General features: G+C 41.8%; 1 protein-coding gene across 1 annotated transcript in view; it reads left to right on the forward strand.

Moving 5' to 3' along the window:
- Window positions 1-16,648: 16,648 nt before the first annotated feature.
- Window positions 16,649-23,116, forward strand: part of ELAVL4 (ELAV like RNA binding protein 4) — a 120,089-nt gene continuing 113,621 nt past the window's right edge. The window contains exon 1 of the mRNA XM_075935951.2: window positions 16,649-16,784. Coding sequence (XP_075792066.1) covers window positions 16,767-16,784 — 18 coding nt within the window. The 5' untranslated portion in view covers window positions 16,649-16,766. The remainder of the gene's footprint in view (window positions 16,785-23,116) is intronic.

Below are 23,116 nucleotides of genomic sequence, written 5' to 3' on the forward strand. Positions count from 1 at the left end.
ACTACTGCAGACTGCTACACCTCGGTAGAGGGCCAATAATTTTCAGGGCCTAGAAACCTGAGCCACAAAGGGATAGGTGCCCAAGTACCGGTTTAAGGTACCACTGGATATGTCTATACTGGGATAAAAAAAACCACAACTGGTCCAGATCAGCTGACTTAGGCGGATGGGGTTTGGGCTCTGGGACTGAAAAATTGCTGCGTATTCGGTCTCAGGCTGGAGCAAGGCTATGGAACTATTTAAGGATGAAGGTTAAAGGTATAAAGGTTCTCTGAAAACCTATAATACCTGCCTCTGAGAATACATGCTACTCACTCAGGCTATGTCTACACTACAGAGTTTTTTCAGAAAAACAGCTGTTTTTCTGAAAAAACTTCAGTTATATCATACTGCAATCGCGTTCTTTTGAAAAAAAAATCAAAAGAACAGTGTGATTTTTCTAACATTGGTAAACCTCTTTCTATGAGGAAGAAGTCTTTTTCCAAAAGAGCTCTTTCAGAAAAAGGCACGTGTGGATGGGGAAGAGGGAGTTCTTTTGAAAGAAGAGGAAAGAGGAAAAAGCACAGGTGTCCTGGTGGCCACTCCATCCATAGTAATCACAGCTTAAATGCAAGAGAGCGTCCCTTCAGTGTGGACGCTATCTTTCAAAAAAGCAGATTGCTTTTTCAGTGTGCTTTGGCAGTGTGGACGCTCTCTTTTGGAAGAAGTTTTTTTGGAAGATCTCTTCCAGAAAAGCTTCTTCTGAAAGAAGCCTGCAGTCTTAGATGTAGCCTCATTCTAGGCATCTGGACACCTATTTCATCCCTACGTACCAGCCTGATCTTCAAACCAGGCAAAGACGAGCAAAGGAAGATAGGCAGAGAGACTGATGCCAGTCTTCCACATAGAGCCTAATCTAGTATGAATGCTCAAAGGAGGAAGCTCTTCCTTATAACCTTTGACCGAGTAGTTAAGATATTCATCTCAGATATAGGAGATCCCTTTGCATTATTGATGAAGCTTCTCACCTAGCATGCCAGCTTTTTAAGTTCCTATTCTTTGGTGTCTGTGTCTCCCTGATCACTGTGTAGGAAGCCTAGTCATGGAACTCAGACATTATGAATCCCGTTGTTGTTCCAGTGATTTTTTTAGACACACAACATTTCCTAAGTCCCTTTGTGGAACCAGTCATAAAAGCATTAGGTCTATATTAGACCAGGAAGGTCAACTTAAGGTACGCAACTCTGTCTCACCTTAAATCGAGTCATGGTGGCGTCCAGACAGTGGGAGGCCGAGGGGAGCAAATGCTCCTGTCGGCTTCCCTTACTCCTCACGGAAGGAAGAGTATAGGATGCCAGTGGGAACAGCCCTCAGAATTCGATTTACAGGTCTATATTAGACCCGCTAAATCGAATGCTAGAAGATCGACCTCCGGAGTGTTGATTTTCTCGTAAGTATAGACATGTCCTAAGAGAGCACTGAAACCGACTATACTCAAAGGTCAGACAAGTGCATTTACAAAAATAGATTTTTTTCCCTCTGTAATTAGTCTTTCATTTATAGCAAGCTTATACCTTACCTGCAAGAACATAATTTTCTGACAGCAATGCAACTTTCTAGTATGTTGCAAATGAAATGAGATTTCCAGATTAAGCAGAATTCTCTGATTTTCCCTCTATTTTTCTAAGAAGAAGTCATTGTAAATCTGTTAGCAAGACTTTAGATGTGGGAGGATGTTTGGATTTCCGGCATATTGCTACACAGCTCTTGGCCACCGGCAAAGAAATTCATTGAAATATCACATATGTGTTTTAAAAAATTAAACCTTTAGACTAGTTTCAGGATTGTTAATTCTAGATAATTAATCAACAACTTTTCTCCAGAATACGAACAAGTGGGGTAGCTGAAAACACTTATTATAAAGATGTCCTAATGGACCGCATGTCTTGGATAGTGGCTTTCAGATGATGTGAAGCTGTGCCAAGAGAAGTAAAATAAATCTTGTGTAGTATGCTGAACAATAGGAGTCTAGAGTTCTTGATATGAATCAGCTCATTGTTCCCTAACTTTAATATTTCTTTTCTGGTCTAGTTTTAACAGTTGTTTATACTCTAAAGCTTTTATATTAGCTTTATCTTTTAAGTAAATCCTAAAATCTTTTTCTATTCCATATGTTCTCCATATACAAACATCTCTCCAATAAATCAGATTGCATATGCTTCTATAATATGTTAATTTTTTTATACATGCACATATATGTATCCCTTCAGTTCATAAGCTCATTTTCCCAAGTCATCCATGTAACCACTCCCACCATTTCCCTTCTATTCTGGTAACAACTGTAATTATGAAAGGGCGAATTCATAACTTCAGGATTATTCATAAGTATATCATGAAATGATGATTTTGCCTGGATTCCATTAGATTTTAAAACTAAAATGTAACAAACTAGGTTTGCCAATTTAGAAGAAAATCCAATAGAATAACCCCTTTTATTGAATCTATGGAACGTTAGCTTACTAGTTTAATGCAGTGTTTTTTGGGGTCAACTTTTCACTTGAACGGTATTTCTCAAGTCAGGACACTTGCTTTTTTTTAATCAACCAACAATTTATTAATTTACCAAGAACTACATTTACATATAATTAACAGATCACCACTCAAATATAGACACAACTAGTTTTGTGTACTACACACACAATCACAGACTTGAGTTGAAGCTCAATAGTTATATCAAAGACCAATGCAAATGTCCAAGATTTCTTATTTACTCATGATCAACAATTCTCCATTCTTTCATACCTAACATATTCATCACACTTCCACGGATGTGCTTGTCTTGAAGGTGCTTTGAAGAGTGTTATTACTTCTCTTTCACTGGATTGGTCCAAAAGGTACACATTTAGGCTGCGTCTAGAATGGCAAGTTTTTCCGCAAAAGCACTTGCTTTTGCAGAAAAACTTGCCAGCTGTCTATACTGGCCGCTTGAATTTCCGCAAGGACATTGACGATCTCATGTAAGATTGTCAGTGTTCTTGAGGAAATACTATGCTGCTCCCGTACGGGCAAAAGCCCTCTTGAGCAAATGCTTTTGCGCAAGAGGGCCAGTATAGACAACGCAGTATTGTTTTGCGCAAAAAAGCCCCGATTGCGAAAATGGTGATCGGGGCTTTCTTGTGCAAAACCGCATATAGATTGGCACAGATGTTTTTTCGCAAAAAGTGCTTTTGCGGAAAAGCGTCCGTGCCAATCTAGACGCTCTTTTCCGCAAATGCTTTTAATGGAAAAATGTTTCCATTAAAAGCATTTTCGGAAAATCATGCCAGTCTAGACGTAGCCTTAGAGTATTAAAAACAGATGCTTAAAACAATCCTTTTCAATCTCTCTTAGGCCAGTTTGCTTGGATTTATGAAAGTATTAGAATCTGAAGTATAATAACTTGAGTGAGTTAGGGTATGTCTACACTACCACCCTAGTTCGAACTAGGGTGGTAATGTAGGCAACCGGAATTGCAAATGAAGCCTGGGATTTGAATTTCCCGGGCTTCATTTGCATTTTGCCGGGCACCACCATTTTTAAATGTCCGTTAGTGCGGACTCCGTGCTGCGCGGCTATACGCGGCACGGACTAGGTAGTTCGGACTAGGCTTCCTATTCCGAACTACCGTTACTCCTCGTTTCACCAGGAGTAACGGTAGTTTGGAATAGGAAGCCTAGTCCGAACTACCTAGTCTGTGCCGTGTCTAGCCGCACAGCACGGAGTCCGCACTAGCGGACATTTAAAAATGGCGAGGCCGGCGAGATGCAAATGAAGTCTGGGAAATTCAAATCCCAGGCTTCATTTGCAACTCCGGTTGCCTACATTACCACCCTAGTTCGAACTAGGGTGGTAGTGTAGACATACCCGTAATGATATTAAAGAACAGAAGGGGAAATACAGTCTTTGAAATGTAATCTCATCACTTATTTTCCTCTTACTACTCAGATGAGGTACAATACTTTCCACATGGCTGGTCTGGGCATTGGTCACACTTAGGATGCTTCAGTTTCTTGTGTTGAATTCAGTCAACTCCCACAAGCTTATGGTGACCTCATTTTCACCATACATTTATATTCCCTAATTTCAGGACTCATTGTCTGGGTCCTCCCTATTATTCCTATTGAACACATGCCAAGGTTTTAGTTTTCAATTTCTTTCCTGTTTCCATTGCTCTCCCATATATGGAAATGATGTGTAAAAAATTCTTTCCCAATCCGTTTCTTATTGGAGGCTGTTTATGTTTGATTAATGTCAAAGATCGTTTTTCTTTATTAGTCCCTCCTATCAATTGGAATCCACTCCCTCCTTTTAAGCAATTTCTCAAAATATTTAAAACTATTCCTTGGTTTATATCTGTAAACATTTCTCCTTCCTTATGCCAGACAATTCCTATTACTTCTAGAGTGCAACAGCTATTTACAATGAAAACCAACAAAATCTTTATCATCTTCTAAATTTGGAGGATTCATTCCATACATTCTTCAGTTATACATAACCATTTCACATAATTTAGGACTTACATTAGAAAGAGATCCAATATCTTCCTTTGTTGTTTGCAGTGTTCTTGTAGCTATGTTGGTCCCAGTACATGAGACAAGGTATGTAAGGTAATAACTTTTACTGGAAATAGGTCTAGTAAAAGATATTACTTCACCTATCTTGTCTTTCTGTTACAGGGATGGGCAATAAAATGGCAGTGGTTCACCAGGGATGGGCCCTGGCAGGCTGCCGCTGATATATTTGCCTGTGCCTCTGCAGCTCCCATTGGCTGCAGATCACCATTCCTGGGTAACGGGAGCTGCGGGAAGCAGCGTGGACTAGGACACCACTTCCTGCAGCTGACATTGGCTGGGAATGTGATCCATGGCCAACAGGAGCTGCAATCACTTGTACCTGCAAAGGCAGAGGTAAATATAGTGGTGGTAGTCCACCAGGGGCTAATCCTGGTGAACTGTATTCATCCCATCGGCCAGTATTTGCCCACTCCTGTTCTACTAGAACAAGAGATATTTTTTCAAATACATAAGGATGTAGATCTGACTCACAAGGCAAACAAATGTTCAGATTCTTATTTGGGATGAAAGACTATTCCAATGTATATGATTTACAATGAAACAATATATAATTAATAATTTGGGGTGAAACCATATGGCTCAGATTTTCTGGAGATCTTTTTAGCTGAGACAGGACGAAGAAAGAAATTTATAAATGTGTAAACTATGAGACATTCTTGCCTAGGTGATTAATAATACCCTCGTTTAGACATTTTATTTTCAGTTCATGGGGAGGGGAACACTCAATATGGGCTGATTTGTGCATCTTTCAACAAAGTGTCTCAGATTATGTGAACAATTTACTTATTGTCTTTACATGTAGGTCCTATTTTGGGATAAACAGAGGTGGATGGCTTTTCTATTTTTGTTTGTTTGCTTTGTGGTCCAGAAAGAATAATTACTTATTAATCATTCAAGTCATATCTATTCCAGATATCCCTTGCACACCCCTTGCACACCCCAGCATAGACTTGTTCTTTGGTAGTTAGGCACCATATGCTTATTAAAATTCAATTGAAATTGGATCCCCATAGCCTCTTTTGAAATTCTATTGTAGACTGTAAGTTAAAACCACAATTCTTACATCCTCCTCTGTAAATAATGATTCTAGAGTCAGAACTTAACTGACTGGGTTGATGATGCACTGGGGAACTAAAATCCCTCTTACTCTTCTATAGCAGCATGTGCTGTTCCATGGAGAAAAAAATATTAGTCATTAATGTAATTAGAGATGAATCAAAGACACCTAGAAAGATACAATTAAGAAATCAGGTGCCATTTCCACATAAACAAGCACTTTTCTGATCCTAACTGCACATTAATGGATATATGTTTTTATTAAACAGAACCATTATATTTTACTGTACCAGCAGCTTCCATCTTCATCATTGCAAAAACAAAAGATGTTAAAAGCATTTTGCTTATTTACAGACATTTCCATAATGCTCATCACAATAGTTCAATAATGTAAATGCCACAAAGGTAAAAGTGTGATCTGTTATTGTAAAAGTCAGTGATCCTCAAGCTGTCTTTGGTGTTACAGAACTTCCCCAATTCCAGGTAGAGAGCAACAGCACTAAATACAAAGAAAAAAGTTGAGTATATTCCTTTTGGATTGTACTCTCAATATAGAATGCTGAGGAAAAGCACATAGCAACCTTTTATACAGGCAGTCCCCGAGTTACGCGGATCCGACTTATGTCGGATCCGCAGTTATGAACGGGGATTTTCTCGCCCCGGAGGACTGGAGCAGCGGGACGCCTGGTCCCGCCGCCCGCCTCCTCCGGGGCGAGAAAAGCTGCTCCCCGTCTCCCTGATCTGCTGGGGGAGCCAGCAGACCAGGGAGACGGGGAGCAAAGCGGCGGAGGACCCAGGGCCGGACCCGCGGCGCTTCCAGATCAGCGCCGCGGGTCCGGCCCCGGGTCTTCCGCCGCTTTGCTCAGCGTCTCCCTGGTCTGCAGACCATGGAGACGCTTAGAAAACGGGCAGAGGACCCGGGGCCGGACCCGCGGCGCTTCCAGGTGATCTGGAAGCGCCGCGGGTCCGGCCCCGGGTCCTCCGCCGCTTTGCTCAGCATCTCCCTGGTCTGCAGACCAGGGAGACGCTGAGCAAAGCGGCGGAGGACCCAGGCCAGACCCACGGCGCTTCCAGCTGATCTGGAAGCACCGCCGGGCCGGACCGGGTCCTCCGCGGCTTTGCTCAGCGTCTCCCTGGTCTGCAGACCAGGGAGACGCTGAGCAAAGCCGCGGAGGACCCGGGCCGGACCGCGGTGCTGATCTGGAAGTGCCGCGGTCCGGCCCGGGTCCTCCGCCGCTTTGCTCCACGTCTCCCTGGTCTGCTGGGGGGGGACGCAGCTAGTGCCCCCCCAGCAGACCAGGGAGATGTGGAGCAAAGCCCGGGGCCTGTGGTAGAGCAGGTGGGGCGCTGCCGGTTGGTCCCGCAGCACCGCTCCTTGGCGCTACTGGACCAACCCGGCAGCACCCAAGCTGCTCTGCCCCAGGCGTCCCCAAGTCAGCCGCTGCTGAAACTGACCAGCGGCTGGCTACAGGAAGCCTGAGGCAGAGTTGCTCTGCTCCGGGCTTCCTGGAATCAGCTGCTGATCAGTTTCAGCAGCAGCTGACTTGGGGACGCCTGGGGTTCTTAAGTTGAATCTGTATGTAAGTCGGAACTGGTGTCCAGATTCAGCCGCTGTTGAAACTGATCAGTTTCAGCAGCGGCTAAATCTGGATTCCAGTTCCGACTTACATACAGGTTCAACTTAAGAACAAACCTACAGTCCCTATCTTGTACGTAACCCGGGGACTGCCTGTATTGTAGACTTTGCCAGCCTATCACTCTGCAGGTCATGATGCATCTGAAGGTGCTGACTGAAGCTGAGAAAAATTATCAGGATTTCTCAAACCTTGGATCTCAGAAACAACATTGTGATCCACAACACAATGGAACTATATTCTGCAGCAAAACACCATATATTTCATGACAATCCCTAGATTCTGAATCTACGTTAAAAGTATTTGATTGCTACAAAACACTCTTCTTTCCCATCTTTGTCATCCTCACACAAAACACACAAATATGGTTCATAGCTGAAAATACTCATCGGCATAAAATTCATCAATGAGTATATACACGGATTGTTGTTTTCCCACTATGATCTTCAGATAGCTGGGTCCACTCTCTGGCTCTTGGCTCCTGCAATGTTGTCCAAGCAGCCCGCTCAGAATCTCCTTCTCCACATGCATTCAAAGAAGGAGATGGGGAAACTTATATCAAGCTTCAGAAGCTCATCTTCCCAACAGCCCAGACCCTGGCTGCTGGCCCTGCTGCGCTATTTTCTATGCATCCCATCTTGCTAGCCTACATTTGTGGATTCCTCCATTGCTGCTGCAGAGTTGCAGACTAAACTCCACTTCTGATTTCCTGACCACCTGCTGCCAAGCAATATGTAACAACATAGAAACATGCACTGTATTCCAATTAACTGCCCGTTGCGGGGAAAGCTGGAGAGCAAGAGAAAAATGCAAGCAGTTCCTGAAAGGACCAGGAGACAGAAATCAAGTATCAAGTGCCTAGCATCATTAAACAAAACTGAATTATGTAGCGTCTTCAAAAATGCCAAATTCCAAAGCTGCAGAATCATGGAGTCCATGGGGCCTTTCATTGAATGAATGGGGCAGTGGATGGCTTTGAAGACTATTGCTTCAGGCTCTCTGCAGACTCAGACAATGTACCTCTGGTCGATTTTGGATTTTTTTAAATTTTCTCCACAATCATGAGAGAGAAACATTAAAAAAATCAAACCTGAGTTTCTGAAGTAGCAAAGAATGAATTCTGCAACATATTCTGCAGCTGCAGAACACACAGGCCCTGATTATGATGAGCTACAGCCTAGATGCCAATCCCTAATGCAAATATTGACACAAAGGGTATCAAAAGCAATACATTTAATCTGAAACAAAGATCCAGTTAACACTTAACCAAAAGTTTGCAGCATTAATGTCTGCAAGCCCTTCAATATATCCTGTAATTTCTCCTTTGAGATCCTAGACATTTTCTTTTTAGAAATATTCCAGATCATGTACCTTATCAAAAAATAATTCCATTGTAGGTGTGTGTTATAGTTAAATCATCGGTGTGTAAGCTGTGATAGATCACTTGTTTTCTGCATACAGCCATTTGTCGGATCTTTGCTTCATTCATGAACTGCATCCCTCTTTCTCTCCATAACCGAAAACTGACTTACAGGTTCATACATACTCTTTTGTCTGTTGTAGCCATGGTTCCAAGCATATTTCCTGGATAATTTTGCTGTGGTAAAAATTCAGAAACAGAAGTATATTCTACCATATAAAATAGTGAAGAAATCAGAATTGAGACGTCTTTGTTGACACTTCAACAGAAACAAGGCAAAATGGAACAAATATTAATAATTTTGAAGCTGGTTTCTATTACAACCTTAACTCTGGCCCCTATGAATATTTTGGAAAAGAACCAAACTTTCTCAGAATTATTTCTTCAGTAAGACTATGTAAATATATTGGACTGTGAACTGTTTTATGTTTGTTACTCTTTCTCAGTAATATTGAAATGCTGACATGTAGAATTTAGCATTATTCAAGTGATATGATCATAAGACAGAAGACCCTGTAGTCATGTACACACAGAGACATAATTAAGGTTGCTGTGGGAAACTTTATTTTAAATTCTCTAACTTTTATGCAATTAAAATGTCAACTTTATGTTTGTTAAAACAGGATTTTGTAACTATTAAACATATCCCGCATAATTAAACAAATAAACATAACTACGAGTGCCTTTCTGGGCAACAATAGTATGCCTTGGTGTTGTCAACAAAGTAAGACCAAAGACCAACTGACTTTGAGCACCTGAGAAATGAAGTGATCTTCCTGAAGTGCTCTAACATAACCTAATGTATCAGAGGGAAAACACTTTGAATCTGTGTATTTACTGCACAGTAGAGATAGAGATATGGCATCATTAATAGCCATTCAGAAAATCTGTAAAAAGAGTTGAAATAATTTCACATTAATCCATTAATTTAAATAATCTAGCTAAATAATATTAACCAACCTGAAGGTAAAAAAATATAGTGAGTTGTCATAAACCACCTCTTTCCATATCCCAGAAGAACCTGCTCTGTTGGCTGTGCCTAATTAATAGATTAAACCAAGAGGAGGAGAACTCATTATTCCAGCCAAGGAGGAGTGGGAGCTATGAAAAATGCTGTTTATCCACATCTGGGAGGGATTGGGGAGCTCCCCTCTGCTGTAACCTCTTGTTGCAATATAAACTTACTATATGTACCCCATCTGCACATACCAAATATGATAAGTTACATTTAAGAGACTTAATTAGCACCTCTTCATGTCTGAAATGCTTATATGAATAGGTAACTTTGTGGTTCTAGATGGGTCATCAGCAGTGCAAAATCAGGAATGAGATCAAGAAATGATGTAGGAATTAGCCGTGGAAGGTCAAAAGAAATTACAAAAAGAAGTAAATCCATTAAAAACAGTTTTAAAACAAATGAACAAAAACCACAAGTAGTGTAACAATGTAACTGAGGACAGAATGGCTCAAAATCATTTCAATTTCTTTGTGTGGCTGTGAGGGCTGATCTTTTAAGCTGTCCCTAATTAAGTATGGTTGATTTCAGCAGGATTCCAAGAGAGTTTTTCAGATTGTCCTCCATAAATAGTGCTTATTAAATGCTTATTTAACATACATATGTGTGAATATTGTAATATTGACTGAAAAGAGCACATATATGAAGTCTGTGTTAAATATGAACATGTCCAACCCATTCTAATATGTCATTACAGGCTCATGAACAGCTATAGCTCACCAGAAGAGTAGAATATAGGTCAAAATCCTTAGCAGATAAATGCTTAATCCAAGATAAACATTCATAAAGCCAAAAATGAGATTAGGTCTTTAGCTTAAATATCCAATGAACTGTGTGAAAAAGCAACTGAACGATACCTACTGACTCAGTAAAATATCTGTGCAGCACTTTGAAAAAGGGGAAAATAGTTATATGAAAAACAGATACACTATTACTATTGGAACCCCCAAAACTGGAACTCTCTCCTCTGGCAACATCCGTGGTCCAGCAGGACAATGGATGTTCTTGGACCAGGAAGTCCTGACTGGGAGCCCCAGTGGCAAGAGGGCAGGCAGCTTGGAGCCTGGCAGGGTTTAGGCTGGGACCGGGACTGGAGCCCCAATAACACAACCAGAGCCAATAGCAGGTGACCTCTCCTGGTCCAGCAAATTCCCTCGTTCGGGACCGGTGAGGTACCGTGGGTTCCAGACCAGAGACGTCCAGCCTGTACTATAAATCAGACCAATTACCCCCAGGAGCTGGATCCAGACTTTCCCAATGTCCATGAGGCTTGGATGTGCTGTTGCCAAATGAAGGAAATTCTAAATGTGGCTTTTCATTGGGATGTTGTATAACATCCAATACTGAATATGTGCCCGAGACTGTTAAATGTTGGTCCCTCTAGATTTAAGATGAAGCTATAAGAAAATCACCTACTTTGTAAAACAAATGTTTTATTTATTCCCTCATCACTCCTACTATTCTGAATCCACATAAAACCAACCGTACACCTAAGAACAAATCACTCAGTGGGATACATGCAATCTACCTCTCCTTGCTCTTGTTGGCATATGATAGTTGGCTAAATTATTATTAAATATTTGTATGATGCTTTACAAAAATAAAAACACATAATGATCACTAAAACCAGCCATCTGATAATTGACCATTCTCATGGTCAGAGATGAACAAAAAATGTGACAAGGAGAATTATGACATTAATCTTCTTTTTGTTGTTGTTGAAATTTGGGATTACCATGAATATTTTTTGTCTAAAATTATACACTGAATAATTTAGACTAGCCCTAGTCACAACACAAGTCCACCAACTAAACAATGACCTGATGTTGTAAATCAAATGCTAAATGTAGATAATATTTAAAAGATTTTTCTTCTGTAACAACAAATCTAAACCAATCTTGTCTTTAAATGAAATATGTTCCTTTAGATTTCATGTTTTTTAAATCTTGCATGACTTGACAAATAAGTAAAATGCAAAAAACTTCTGTGAGTGAAGCTACACAAAATTCTGAGTTTCACTAGCATAATAGACCACTAGAACTTCACACTCAAAATTCCTCTCTTTGGTCATTGGCTTTAGTGAGTTTTGATTCTACAAAGAATCCAAATTCTCTTCTGAAGTCCTCCAAATATTTGAGGTGTGTATAGCTTTATAGCTCTCAGTTCCAACGACAAGAATTGTAATGAGCTTTCATGCTTGCCTTTAACTTGTAGAGTATTCTTTCTTTATTGCTTAAAACACACCCAAATCGTTATTTTAGATTGCATTTCCTATTCACACTAAAATTGTGTGGTATGCTAAATGACATAATGATTTGGGGTATAATATTTTGAATATATAATTTGTTCATTGTGCTCTAATAGCACCATGAAATTTCAAACTCACTATTTAATCTTCCTGCTCTATTAGATGATGCTATCAGCAAAATTTCATACTTTGCTATAAGGTTTCAACTGTGAGACTGGTAAGCCATTTATCAGTAGTAAATCACACTGTTTTCATTCGGTCCAGATTTCTGATATCATATTGATGTTATTGTTCAATTGCTCAGCTTAGACAAAGAAATGGGGCGGACTGTGGGAGGAGTAACACAAATTAAATGCTCAGGTACAGACAAACGTATATAGACAAAGAAACACAGGTGCCTACTAATTCAGGTACAGAATGAGCACCATACTCTTTTGCTGATTTTGGACTTCATAGCATTTTCATTACCTTCAATACAGGACTTGTTTTCTGAAGGTGAAAAGTAAGTCTTCACTTTATTTCTCATTTACTAAGATCTTTTTGTTGGTGGTTTTTTTATGTAATTAAGACAAGAAGGCACGTCAGAAGATTACGAGACTACATAAATGTTAGTGAATTTTCAAACTGTACACTAACAGTACTTAGTGAAAAGAAATATATTAGTTAAATTTGCATTTCTGCAATTGAACAGCATTTATATTAGCATTCTCTTTTCTATAGTGTTAACATAACAATTTTGAGAATTACTTTTTTCAGAGGGTAAAGAATATCTTTGAACATTTTTAGTAAGATAGGTAATAAATTTAGTATGTAATACCGTATGGATATAGAATATTATCAAGTGAATGCATTTCTCTGTAGAATGCCCCGTTTGCATGACATTGTTGACCTTTTGTAAATTATTGCCCAGAATAGTTTGCTGCAACAGAATCAGTAAGAACAGTAAAGGACTAAACATAGTTTTGGGGTATTATGTGAATTTTTAAAAATGATTTTCAAGAGACTTTACAAATCCAGAGAAACAATGAAATGCTGAACAATGCACACTCAATATTCTATCAATAAAAACACTAAATGTGAGAATACTTGAAAGTAAACAGATTTTAGAAAAGCTGTTGTCTAATGAAATGATGCCTAATCATGTAATGGATTGGTGTCCTTTTCATGACTGTTATTTGAGATTAGGTGCCTCAAATTTTCAAAAGAAAGTATATTTTAGAATTTAGTTGTATAAGGTAGTTATACTATAATAAAATGTTTTATTGTATTGAAAAGGTCAGATTCACTGTCAGAAAACAAAAATCTGTGCTAGCTTGGGTTAAATTCTACTCTGAAAATCATGCTTCATATATCCACAGGTTAGAATCATTTATGCATTACCTGAGATGCCACCCTGAACTATTGACCCTCTAGTATTCTTCCATTTTCTACACAGAATGTACCACAAGTTCACTATGTTTGTGTTGTCAAATCTCTTAAACAGGAAGAATTTTGACCAAACTAATGGACAGAGTTAGCCAAATAAATAAACTATGTTTCTATGTTAATATCTGAAATAAATAGATCTTGATGCACTCTTCAGTAATGAATGTAACTCAGTGCCAAACTGATGAGGGATCATGCATGTGTTCAAGCCCGCATGTATGCATAGTGTACAGGAAGTATTGTTGCTATGATAACTCTTCTTATAACTATGTTAATACACAAGAGCTGTGAAAATCAAAGAGCGTAATCAAGGGTATATTCCACCACCCTTATTACATGAACCAATCAAACTATTATTTGGAGGTTGCATGTGTAGATCTTCAAAAGAGTTGAGAAGCAAGGGCCTTAAACACTCCTCACTTTGTAGTAGAAAGCATTCTTTGAACGCCATATCAAAATCTTTTAAATTACTGGAGACATTCTATTTTAATATGAAAACTGTCAGAGGGTTTTTTTTTCTTTAATCAGGCTTCATATGAGCAATTTGCTAAGTATGTACCTCTTACTACACTTACTGCATATGTGTGCTGTGTATGTAATGCATAATGTCATTTCTGCCTTTTGAATCTGTAAGCAAAATTCAGCCTTGTTAGAACTGTTTTCAGTGGTAGTGTATCCTCTTAATTATGTGCTGAATTTACTTTTGATTATGATACAGATACAAATGATTCTATGAAAATATAAGGCAAAGCCTATTTTTAGGGAAAACTTCTCACAAAGTACTACTTGTGGCTTAAGATCATACATTTGTCTCAGTGTCTCATCCTTCTCTTGGGTGTTGCTCAAAACTGGCTTTTAAACCTATTAAATGCTTCTTAGTAGAGTCTTACAGTACATTAGACTCCAAATAAGAGACATCCCTTCAAATACAGGTCAGAGAGAGAAATATGATCCTATGTAGGGTATGGTTTGGTTGGTCTTTGCATAGAAATTTTAAGGCATTCAGCACAGAAAAAAAAAAAGACACTCTGACTGTATAGTATTGCAACAGGGTGATCTATGCTCTGAAGGGGTGGAACTAGCCAGTGCTGTTGGATTATCAGCTTTAGCTGGGAAACCCTGAGAGAGCTCAGCCTTTGGAGGGGATGGTAGGAAGCAGTTTCCTGTGGCAAGCTCTAGTCTAGAGCAGTGTTTCTCAACCGTGGTACAAGTACCCTTAGAGGTGCTCGAGAGAAATCTGCGGGGGAGGGTATGTCAACACAAGTGAAATTAGGAGAAAACTGAATTTTAGTTTTAAGTTTTACATTTTTATTATTAAGTTATTTTATGATTAAGTTATTTAAACAAAAGTGTTTCAATGGTTAAAAAAATGTTTGTATATATATATATATATATATATGTGGCCTCCTCACCTCAAAAAAGATATTTTGGCATTAGAAAAGGTTCAGAAGATTGCAACTAAAATTATTAGGAGTTTGGAACAGGTCCTATATGAGGAGAGGCTAAAGAGACTGGGACTTTTCGGGTTAGAAAAGAGGAGACTGTGGGGGGGGGGGGTATCATAGAGGTATATAAAATCATGAATGGTATGGAAAGGGTGAATAAAGAGAAGTTATTTACTTGTTCCCATAATATAAGAACTAGAGGACACCAAATGAAATTAATGGGTAGCACGTTTAAAACTAATAAAAGGAAATTCTTCTTCACATAGTGCACAGTCAACCTGTAGAACTCCTTGCCAGAGGAGGCTGTGAAGGCTAGGACTGTGAAGGCTAGTATTCCTTTTGAGAGAGGAATACAAATGCATAGGAACAAAACTGGAAATGAAGTGCGGATTTGAAATTCCCACGCTTCATTTGCATAATTATGTCCGGGAGCTATTTTGAAATACCCTATTTCAAAAAAAGAAATGCTGTCTAGACACGGTTATTTTGAAAGAAAGCCTTTCTTTCAAAATTACTCTTACTCCTTATAAAATGAGGTTTAAAGGTAATTTTGAAAGAAGGGTTTTCTTTCAAAATAACTGCGTCTAGACAGTGTTTCTTATTTCGAAATAGGGTATTTTGAAATAGCACCCAGACGCGATTATGCAAATGAAGCACGGAAAATTCAAATCCACGCTTCATTTGCAATTTTTCTCAGCTGCATTTACATTCCTCTCTCGAAAGAGGAATGCAGAGTAGACATACCCTAACAGTTTTAAAAAGAGCTAGAGAAATTCATGGAGGTTAGGTCCATAAAAGGCTATTAGCCAGGGGATAGGAATGGTGTCCCTGGCCTCTGTTTGCCAAAGGCTGGAGATGGATGGCAGGAGACAAATCACTTGATCATTGTCTTCAGTCCACCCTCTCTGGGGCACCTGGCACTGGCCACTGTCCGCAGACAGGATACTGGGCTAGATGGACCTTTGGTCTGACCCAGTATGACCATTCTTATGTTCTTATATATATTTTAAAAGGGGTACTTTATATAAAAGGTTGAGAAACACTGGTCTAGAGGAAGGGGAAAGGCCTCTAGTCCCCTGAATCCTGCTTTTATGAGAATAGCATCCTGTTACTGAATGTTGTCTGTGAAGACTAAAATTGTGCCCTGAAGACAGGGTCTGAACAGACTTTTAGAGGTGGTGTCAGCTATTACTGTGCTAAGCTGGGTGGACTCTGAGCAATCTCAGTATGTGCATGTTTATTAGTTTTCAGTGCTAACTATACTCCTGAATTTTACATTTTATATATTAAAACTGCCAATCATATAAGAAATCATTCCCAGGGAGTCCTCCAGCTAATATCCCCAGCATTTCCACCTCACCCCTGCTTCAGGAGGGCCTACCCCTCATTCCAGGCTTTTGTTTTGTCCTTTTTCCTCAACTGACTGAGGGGTTGGAGGTGATTCCCCTGCAGGGTCATGCAAAGGGCCAGGGGCTCCCGGGAAGGGGTCTCTCAATGCACCTAGCAAAGGATCATTCAGAGCCAAGCCGAGCAAGGCGGGGGTGGGTGCGAAAGGGAACCTGTTGCGTGGGGAAGGGTCCCCTGGGACCAGCCAAGAACAGAGATTTTTTTTGGGGGGGAGGGGATTTCCCAGGTTTTGCCCTTCCCCATCTCCGTGATCCCAGAGGGGAGGTTGTCTCTGCAGGCAGGCCCGGGCCCGTTTGGGCGCGCGCTCCATCCTCCCCGGCTCCACGTGCTCCCCGCTCCCGTTCTGGGGCGTTCCACGTTGCGCCGCCCGCCCCTCGCGGGAACGTGACCCCCCCCCCCCGCCGGCTTTGGAACCTCGTGCTGGCCTCGGCCCCGGGAGCCACGTGCAGCCTCGGGCCGCGCTGTCGCCTTCGAGAGCGGCCCCCCGCCCCGAGCCTGCCTCCCGCGCGCGGTCTCCCCCGAAAATGCGTCTGAAAAGCCAGGTAACCCCCGCCCACGCGCAGCCGGCCCGCGCCGCCAGCCTGATCTCCGCTGGGTGGGGAGAAGGGGGCTTCTGCACTGGTTAGTCACCCCCCCGCCCAGCACGCAGAGACTGCGGTGGGAAGGGTTTGGAAAACATGCATTTGGGGAGAGGAAGTGATTTGCAACCCCCGTATATATCGCCCCCCTTTTTGAGGAAGAGAGTGTCACCTCCCGCCCCCATCTCCTTTCCTTACTCTCCTCCCCATTTTGGTATATTGACCCCCTCCCCCGACTTTCCAGGAAGAGAGTGTATCATACACCCCCCTCTCCTTTCCCTCCTTCTCCCCTCCCCATTTTAGTATATTGACCCCCTCCCCTGACTTTCCGGGAAGAGAGTGTATCATACACCCCCCTCTCCTTTCCCTCCTTCTCCCCTCCCCATTTTGGTATATTGACCCCCTCCCCTGACTTTCCGGGAAGAGAGTGTATCATACACCCCCCTCTCCTTTCCCTCCTTCTCCCCTCCCCATTTTGGTATATTGACCCCCTCCCCCGACTTTCGGGGAAGAGAGTGTATCATACACCCCCCTCTCCTTTCCCTCCTTCCCCCCTCCCCATTTTGGTATATTGACCCCCTCCCCCGACTTTCGGGGAAGAGAGTGTATCATACACCCCCCTCTCCTTTCCCTCCTTCCCCCCTCCCCATTTTGGTATATTGACCCCCTCCCCCGACTTTCGGGGAAGAGAGTGTATCATACACCCCCATCTCCTTTCCCTCCTTCCCTCCTCCCCATTTTGGTATATTGACCCCCTTCCCCGACTTTCCGGGAAGAGAGTGTATCATACACCCCCATCTCCTTTCCCTCCTCCCCATTTTGGTATATTGACCCCCTCCCCCGACTTTCCGGGAAGAGAGTGTATCATACACCCCCATCTCCTTTCCCTCCTCCCCATTTTGGTATATTGACCCCCTCCCCCGACTTTCGGGGAAGAGAGTGTATCATACACCCCCATCTCCTTTCCCTCCCTCCCAATTTTGGTTTATTGACCCCTGCCCCCTTTTTAGGAAGAGACTGTGAGACACCCCCCCCCCCTTCCCTACTCGTCCTCCCCATTTTACAGCTGGCCCTCCCATCTCTGCTGGAATCCCTCTTGTGGCTTCAAGAATAATTTCTTTGTGAAACTGCCACCCCAGGTCCTCGATGCCCTTTTCTGAAAGAGGCAACAGTGAGGGAGTGGATGGGAAGCCAACAGGACTGCAGAAGGTGCTCTTCTGCCTGCGGAGACTTATTTGCCAGAGGGTTCATGAGCTAAAATAAAAAGTTAAGGGGACATTTTATTTAATAGATGGAGCCTCCAAGTTACCTCATTTTTCCTGCCCCATCGTGTTTTATAATAGCCCGCTTATGCCAAGAATTTATGTGGAAGAGAATTTTGCTGTCAGGATGGTGATCTCGGCCACCAGACCCAGCCATTACCCTCTTTCCATTAGTCAGGATCATCAGTTCTACCTGTTCATTACTTTAGATTCTGCTCTTTAGAGCCCTGCGAATCTGTGTTTATCTGCTTTATATCCACAGGTTGTATCTGCGGTTGTGTATGGGGATATATATGGCTCATTTTTGAAGCTACACAGGCAATACATGGCAGTGTGTGGAGGGGGCACATGACCCCCCCCCCATAAAAGATGTGGGTGGAAGGAACAAGGGGCCAGACCCTCTAGGCATCCCGGGAGGACTAGGTTGGGAACTGGCACCTCTAGCAGGAGTCAGCCCAACCCCCACTCAGCAGCAGCAGGGGAAGCAGAGCAACAGGACTCTGCTCCCACCGCTCCCCACAATGTCACTTGGAGGAGGGGTGGGACTGCCTCCCCCACTCACCAGTGGGGAGCAGAGTGACACAGCCATAAACTGGGGGAACAGAGCAAGCTAGGGCCATGTCACTCTACTTCCCTTGCTGCTGCTGGTGTGTACAAGGAGGCCTGCTACTGGTACCAGGCCCACACTAGTCCCTCACACCATGTTGTTTGAGGAAAGAGGCAGGGCAGAGCAACGGGGAGAGATGGGGTTGGGCCTGGGCAGGACCTGGAGTGGAGAGTTGTTGTCCCAGCCCTCCCCAAGCTAGTGGTGGCATAGGGAGGAGTTATATGGGGAAGCCATCAGGTGGCTGTCCCCTCCCGTCCCCCCCATGTCCTTCCTCACTAGTCACGCCTGGAGATACAAATTTTATATCTAGAACCCTGCAAATTTGCAGCTATCTGCTTTTATCTAGGGACCTTAAAATGCAGATAATTGTGTAAACGTGTAACTTCTGAAAAACTCCCAACCCGCTCTCAGGCAGCTGGCTGCTGCCCCGTGCTGGTGCCTCTGTATCAGAGGCAGCAGTGTAGGCTGGCAGCCGGGTCCCTGGAAGCTGGTGCATGCTAGGACCTGGCTTTTAAGCTGGGGAGCTGAGTAGAAGCATGCGTGTAACTGGACGTTAACCGATAATCCCAGGCTTATAGTTAACAGTTTATACGGTTATATGTTCACATCCTTATTTATATACGTGTGTATCTGCATCCATGGATCATTTTTACAGATGCTTGAAGTGAAGCCTGTTCATGTTTGTTTGTAGGATTGGGAGTTGTATCTCCAGTCTTCTCTGTTGTCAAGTCTTTAGGTCAATTCAAGTTTATGCCTTTAACTTGGGTTTAGCTTAGAGAGAGACAGGCTGCATAAGGTAATACCTTTTTTTGAACCTATTTCTGTTGGTGAAAAAGACAAGCTTTTGAGTTTCACAGAGCTTTTCTTTGTGTTTGTGCTTCCCCACCCTTCCCAGGATCTGGACACACACTGTTCATTTACTGACTACAGAAACTTTATGTGGAGCTTCACATGATGGCAGAATTCATGTTTGGTATCTTACCAGGGAGCACATATTTCTTATTCCAGTGTTTGTTCATTTAATTACAGTCAGTCTTTGAGCATAGCTCCTACTGATTTCATTGGGATTTAAATACACAGAAAAACTACATTCTGGGTTCTTTTGGAGGTTATTGCTTTATATTATATGGAAGGCCACCTAGTATTATTTAAGACACATTGGCTATTCAGGTTTTAGCCTCTTTTCAAACAAAAAGGGTACATTTTGGTCCAAGAAAACAGATTAAGGATTTGGGTTTTTTGGTAGAATTAAAAGAAAACTGTTTCCTTTCGCTTTTTAATATTTAGTAATTCCCTTGCATTATTGGAAACGTAAGTACAAGAACACTGTGCTAGTGAATGACAAGCATACTATGCAAAAGATTCAAAGCAGAAATGAAACTGACAGTGTACTTTCATTGTACAAGCTGAGAAAAATGCAAAACAGTGAAGTAAGCCTTAATGGTGAAAAGTAAATTAGATTTTTAAATGAGGTAATGTTTGAAGATGTTAGAATGTTATCACATTTATTTCATTGTTAATACTCTGAGGTGTTCTAGGAATAAGTAAGGAAAGATAAATTGTACCAAAATAACTTAAGTGACACTTTAAAAAAAATCAGCTATATTGTGAAGCTTATTTGCTATGCAAAGGAAAACCCTTTAAACAGAAATAAGCATTTATTCTATGTGCTGGATAGAAAAAAAAGTCTAAATGCAAAATAAATGTCCAGCTTTGAGAGTGGGGAGGTCTTTATGTTTATGAGGAGGTATGAATGCTCCCTCATGCTTTCATGGGTGGTGATGGGGAAATGTTTTACATCAGTCTTCAGTCCCAGGTTTGGTGTTGGTAGCAAGGAACTTACCGTACTTCATGTATATAGAATCATAGAATACTAGGACTGGAAGGGACCTCGAAAGGTCATCGAGTCCAGTCCCCTGCCCTCACGGCACGATCAAGTACAGACGAGACCATCCCTGATCAACATTTATCTAACCTACTCTTAAATATCTCCAGAGATGGGGATTCCACAACCTCCCTGGGCAATTTATTCCAGTGTTTGACTACCCTGACAGTTAGGAACTTTTTCCTAACGTCCAACCTAAACCTCCCTTGCTGCAGTTTAAGCCCATTGCTTCTTGTTCTATCCTCAGAGGCCAAGATGAAAAAGTTTTCTCTCTCCTCCTCATGACACCCTTTTAGATACCTGAAAACTGCTATCATGGCCCCCCTCAGTCTTCTCTTTTCTAAACTAAACAAACCCAATTCTTTCAGCCTTCCTTCATACGTTATGTTCTCTAGACCTCTAATCATTCTTGTTGCTCTTCTCTGGACCCTCTCCAGTTTCTCCACATCGTTCTTGAAATGCAGTGCCCAGAACTGGACACAGTACTCCAACTGAGGCCTAACCAGCGCAGAGTAGAGCGGAAGAATGACTTCTCGTGTCTTGCTCACAACATACCTGTTAATGCATCCCAGAATCATGTTTGTATCACACTGTTGACTCATATTTAGCTTGTGGTCCAACATAACCCCTAGACCCCTTTCTGCCGTACTCCTTCCTAGACAGTCGCTTCCCATTCTGTATATGTGAAACTGATTATTCTTTCCTAAGTGGAGCACTTTGCATTTGTCTTTATTAAACTTCATCCTGTTTACCTCAGACCATTTCTCCAATTTGTCCAGATCATTTTGAATTATGACTCTATCCTCCAAAGCTGTCGCAACCCCTCCCACCTTGGTATCATCTGAAAACTTACTAAGTGTACTTTCTATGCCAATATCTAAATCATTGATGAAGATATTGAACAGAGCCAATACCAAAACAGACCCTGGAGGAACGCCGCTCATTATACTTTTCTAGCACAATTGGGAACCATTAATAACTACACTCTCTGAGTATGGTTATCCAGCCAGTTATGCACCCACCTTATAGTAACTACATCTAAGTTGTATTTGCCTAGTTTATTGATAAGACGATCATGCAAGACTGTATCAAATGCCTTACTAAAATCTAGGTATACCACATCCACCGCTTCTCCTTTATCCACAAGTCTCGTTATCCTCTCAAAGAAAGCTCTCAGGGTACGTCTAGACTACATGCTTCTGGCGACAGAGGCATGTAGATTAGGCTACCAGGCATAGGAAAATGAAGCGGCGATTTAAATAATCACCGCTTCATTTAAATTTACATGGCTGCCGCGCTGAGCCGATCAGCTGTTTGTCGGCTCAGCGCAGTAGTCTGGATGCACAGGGGTCGACATCAAAGGCATTTGTCGACCTCCCAGACTTCCGCGCTGAGCCGACAAACAGCTGATCGGCTCAGCGCGGCAGCCGTGTACATTTAAATGAAGCGGCAATTATTTAAATCGCTGCTTCATTTTCCTATGCCTAGTAGCCTAATCTACATTCCTCTGTCGCCAGAGGCATGTAGTCTAGACGTACCTTCAGATTGGTTTGACATGATTTGTTCTTTACAAATCCATGCTGGCTGTTCCCTATCACCTTACTACCTTCCAAGTGTTTGCAGATTATTTCTTTAATTACTTGCTCCATTATCTTCCCTGACACAGAAGTAAAACTAACTGGTCTATAGTTTCCTGGGTTGTTCTTGTTTCCCTTTTTGTAGATGGGCATTATATTTGCCCTTTTCCAGTCTTCTTGAAACTCTCCGGTCTCCCATGATTTTCCAAAGATGATAGTTAGAGGCTCAGATACCTCCTCTATCAGCTCCTTGAGTATTCTAGTATTCTAGCATTTCATCAGGCCCTGGTGACTTGCAGGTATCTAACTTTTCAAGGTGATTTTTAACTTGTTCTTTTTTTATTTTATCTTCCAAACCTACCTCCTTTCCACTAGCATTCACTATGTTAGGCATTCCCACAGACTTCTCGGTGAAGACCGAAACAAAGAAGTCATTGAACATCTCTGCCATTTCCAAGTTTCCTGTTACTGTTTCATCGTCCTCCCTGAGCAGTGGGCCTATCCTGTCCTTGGTCTTCTTCTTGCTTCTAATGTATTTATAATAAGTCTTCTTGTTTCCCTTGTTTCCCACAGCTAGTTTGAGCTCATTTTGTGCCTTTGCCTTTCTAATCTTGCCCCTGCATTCCTGTGTTGTTTTCTGATATTCATTCTTTGTAATTTGTCCTACTTTCCATTTTTTATATGACTCTTTTTTTATTTTTAGATCATGCAAGATCTTGTGGTTAAGCCAAGGCGGTCTTTTGCCATATTTTCTATCTTTCCGATGCAGCGGAATAGCTTGCTTTTGGGCCCTTAATTATGTCCGTTGAAAAAACTGCCAACTCTCTTCAGTTGTTTTTTCCTTCAGTCTTGATTCCCATGGGACCTTACCTATCAGCTCTCTGAGCTTACCCAAATCTGCCTTCCTGAAATCCAGAGTCTCTCTTTTGCTGTTCTTCCTTCTACCCTTCCTTAGAATTGTGAAC

This window comes from Pelodiscus sinensis, chromosome 9 (assembly GCF_052426305.1).
Source record: "Pelodiscus sinensis isolate ZL-2025 chromosome 9, ASM5242630v1, whole genome shotgun sequence".
In the NCBI taxonomy this organism is placed as follows: Eukaryota; Metazoa; Chordata; order Testudines; family Trionychidae; genus Pelodiscus; species Pelodiscus sinensis.